Below are 2,789 nucleotides of genomic sequence, written 5' to 3'. Positions count from 1 at the left end.
TTGGAAATCCACATTTCATCCTTAGAAGACTCACAGCCCAGAAACTTCCAGGCTGTACCAACGCCACCCCTAGCCACTCCGCAGCCCTGCTCCCAGGACCGCAGGGGAAGGCAAACAATCTCTTTTCTTCTTTAAAACATCTCCAACAGCAAGGGGCCAATTAGGGTTTCCTGGTCTTAGTAGCCTTTTAATGGCAAGCATAAATAGGCCCTTATGCATTCAAATCAGCAGCAAATGAGTGGTGAAGGTCACAGGATGCTTAAATGACCATACAACGTGCTCCCGCAGATTTCTGGAGAAAGCGCTTGAAAGGTTTAGCCATCAGATCTCCTAAGCTGTCTAGTCATCGGAACCACTGGTGCAGCTACGCCTGACAAGCAGTATTTCAGATCTGCCTGTTTCAGCACCAAGTTTCCGGCCAGTCATTCCCAAAAATAATATGCTTGGCAGAGCAGGCAACTGCCCTAGACTTTCAGATCAGTGCAAAGGAAGGGCAGAGCTCTTCTAGGAAAGCAGCGCTGTGAAAGGTCAGCCAGAAGACCACAGGCCAGATTCCAACAGCAGTTGCAGCCACGTAATTCCTTAAACTTTAGCAGCAGAAAAAGGTAGAAACCAGAGAATGCAGTTATCCGCATTAAAAGCGACTCTCCAGGCACTCTGAGGCAGTAAGAAGAGTCAGCAGCTTGAGGCACACAGATGAACTAATCCTAAACTGCACTTTAGTATTACAAACATGGGCACAGTGGGACCACAGCATTCACAAGGCTCTCGCTGCACGCAGCCAGTACGAGTGTTTAACTGTATGGGCAGGCTTGCAATAGCAATACCTCTGGTTGCCCAGCCAAGTGGCCAACGTCTCTCCAACAAGCCTAGAGCTTACACGTGCTTTCAGGAACACCAGCTTGTGGCTTCCAAGGGGCAGGTTTCCCTTGCTTCCCCCACTTTGGGTTCCAGGCTGCATATCCCAACACAACCTACCACAGGGAGCAGCCTTCCAGACCAACACACCCCCACCAGGCTGCTGTAACCCCCTTTGTGCCACCCCCTTCCCACCAGTGGCAACTGCAGGGGCTCAACTCCACAACCAGAAGGCAGAAGCACTTCTAAAACCATTTAAAACACAGATGAACGCAAAACTCCTGCCAAGCTTTATCTCCTGTAGCAGCATTTTGGACCCTTCTTTCACCATGATGTGGCACCTGCCTTTTAAGCAAGCCTACTTTAATTACTGCAACAATGTCCCACAAAGCAAAAAAAAAAAAAAAAAAACAATAAGCTCTAGAGGTTTTGTTTGTTTTCAGCAACTAGGCAACAAATAAATGAAGTGATCAAGCAAAGCCAACTAGCTGAAGGAGCAAGAAACAACTAAGCACACAAATACTGGCAGGGAAGAAAAGCCACCTATGCAAGAATAGCAAAGGAGGAGCCAGAGATTAAAGCAAGTTGATTCTTCTGTCCCCCACAAAAGTAGCAGCATGTGATACCAAGTTACTATACAAGAGCAAGGCAGATGCCTGCCACTGTGCCCAGAGGGGTTATCCATAGGAAAAAAAACCAAGTACACAGCAGAATAGGCATTGCGGTTTTGAGGTTTCCCTCTTCTCCACCCCACCACCCAAAAAAAGTTTCGGAGTAAAAGGTGCAAAAGGAAAAAAAGATCACAGAACACAAGAACTGTGAGACGAGGGAGGAAAGTCAGCTATAAAGAATTAGGATCCCCTTTCTGATGTGTTTCACAGAGAGAGGAAGCACTTGATTAACAGTGAGGAAGAAATAGTTATCACACAAAGCCACAGAAGAACTCACCCAGGTTATAAGCAAAGTGTTGCTACTTGAAGTATTTAATAACAAAGCTGCCACCCCCCTTCTGGAACGGCCCCCAATTTGCCTCACAGAGCAGGAAAAATAGACTCTTGCTTTCAGAATCTAATTGTTATGCACAACATTACCATGCATATCACTCATTTGTTTCCCACCCACCAAAAAAAAATTTTCCAAAACAAAAAGCCACAAGCAAGTTTCAGACAAAATATATATATTTTAAAAAATCTTTACAATAAGTCAGGAAACATAGGAGCTTGCATACAGTTTATTATAATAACTCAGTTCTCAGCTCCCTACAGTTCAGATAACCCTGGTGACAGTGTTTACAACTTCTAATTTTTGCTTTCATAACTTTAAAGCAAACAATACATTTGAGTGTATTTTACTCTGTGCAAATAAGACAACTTTTGGAATCCTTCAGAAGAAATATCCAAGATTCTGTTTGCAGAGGTCCTTTGTTTCTCAAAGATGATTTATGAGAGTTTTTGTTTTCAGATAAAGTGCTCCTGTCCAGCAGAACCCAAAGGCCTTCAAGAGTTCAGAGAGTAAGTTTAGCTCAGATTAAAAAATAATTGGTCATACAAATTCCAGCTTCCCATGTCCGCTGTACATTCCCCAGTGGACTAGCGAAAGAATTTTATCATTGCTGAGGTCTGAATGTCTCATTTTATCACAGGTCATGCAGCAGTTCTCGTGACCAGTCACAGGCACCATGCATTCCAAGTCCAATTTTGCCACCTGCCCTTTTTTCGAATGATGTCCATGAAAACTATAGTGCAAACGGGAGAGCATTTGCTGTCGTTGATCTTGCAGTCTCTTATTTTCACTCCTGAGCATCCGCAAGGCCAGCATGATAAGGAGCACCAAGATTAGCCCACCAGCTATAGGAACAGCAATTACAGCTGCCCTGAACCATAGCTCTTTGGAAGAGGTCAATTCCTGCACCTTGGTGATGAGATTCCTGC

At 44.5% G+C, this 2,789-nt stretch overlaps 1 protein-coding gene across 1 annotated transcript in view; it reads right to left on the bottom strand.

Annotated features, from left to right (window-relative positions):
- Window positions 1–2,270: 2,270 nt before the first annotated feature.
- Window positions 2,271–2,789, bottom strand: part of BAMBI (BMP and activin membrane bound inhibitor) — a 16,179-nt gene continuing 15,660 nt past the window's right edge. Inside the window, exon 4 of the mRNA XM_009647007.2 lies at window positions 2,271–2,789. This exon is cut by the window's right edge and continues 4 nt beyond it. Within this exon, the coding sequence (XP_009645302.2) occupies window positions 2,401–2,789 (389 nt within the window). The 3' untranslated portion in view covers window positions 2,271–2,400.

This window comes from Egretta garzetta, unplaced genomic scaffold, assembly GCF_000687185.1.
Source record: "Egretta garzetta isolate BGI_Z169 unplaced genomic scaffold, ASM68718v1 scaffold369, whole genome shotgun sequence".
NCBI lineage: Eukaryota > Metazoa > Chordata > Aves > Pelecaniformes > Ardeidae > Egretta > Egretta garzetta.
This window is presented reverse-complemented; position numbering and strand designations above follow the sequence as displayed.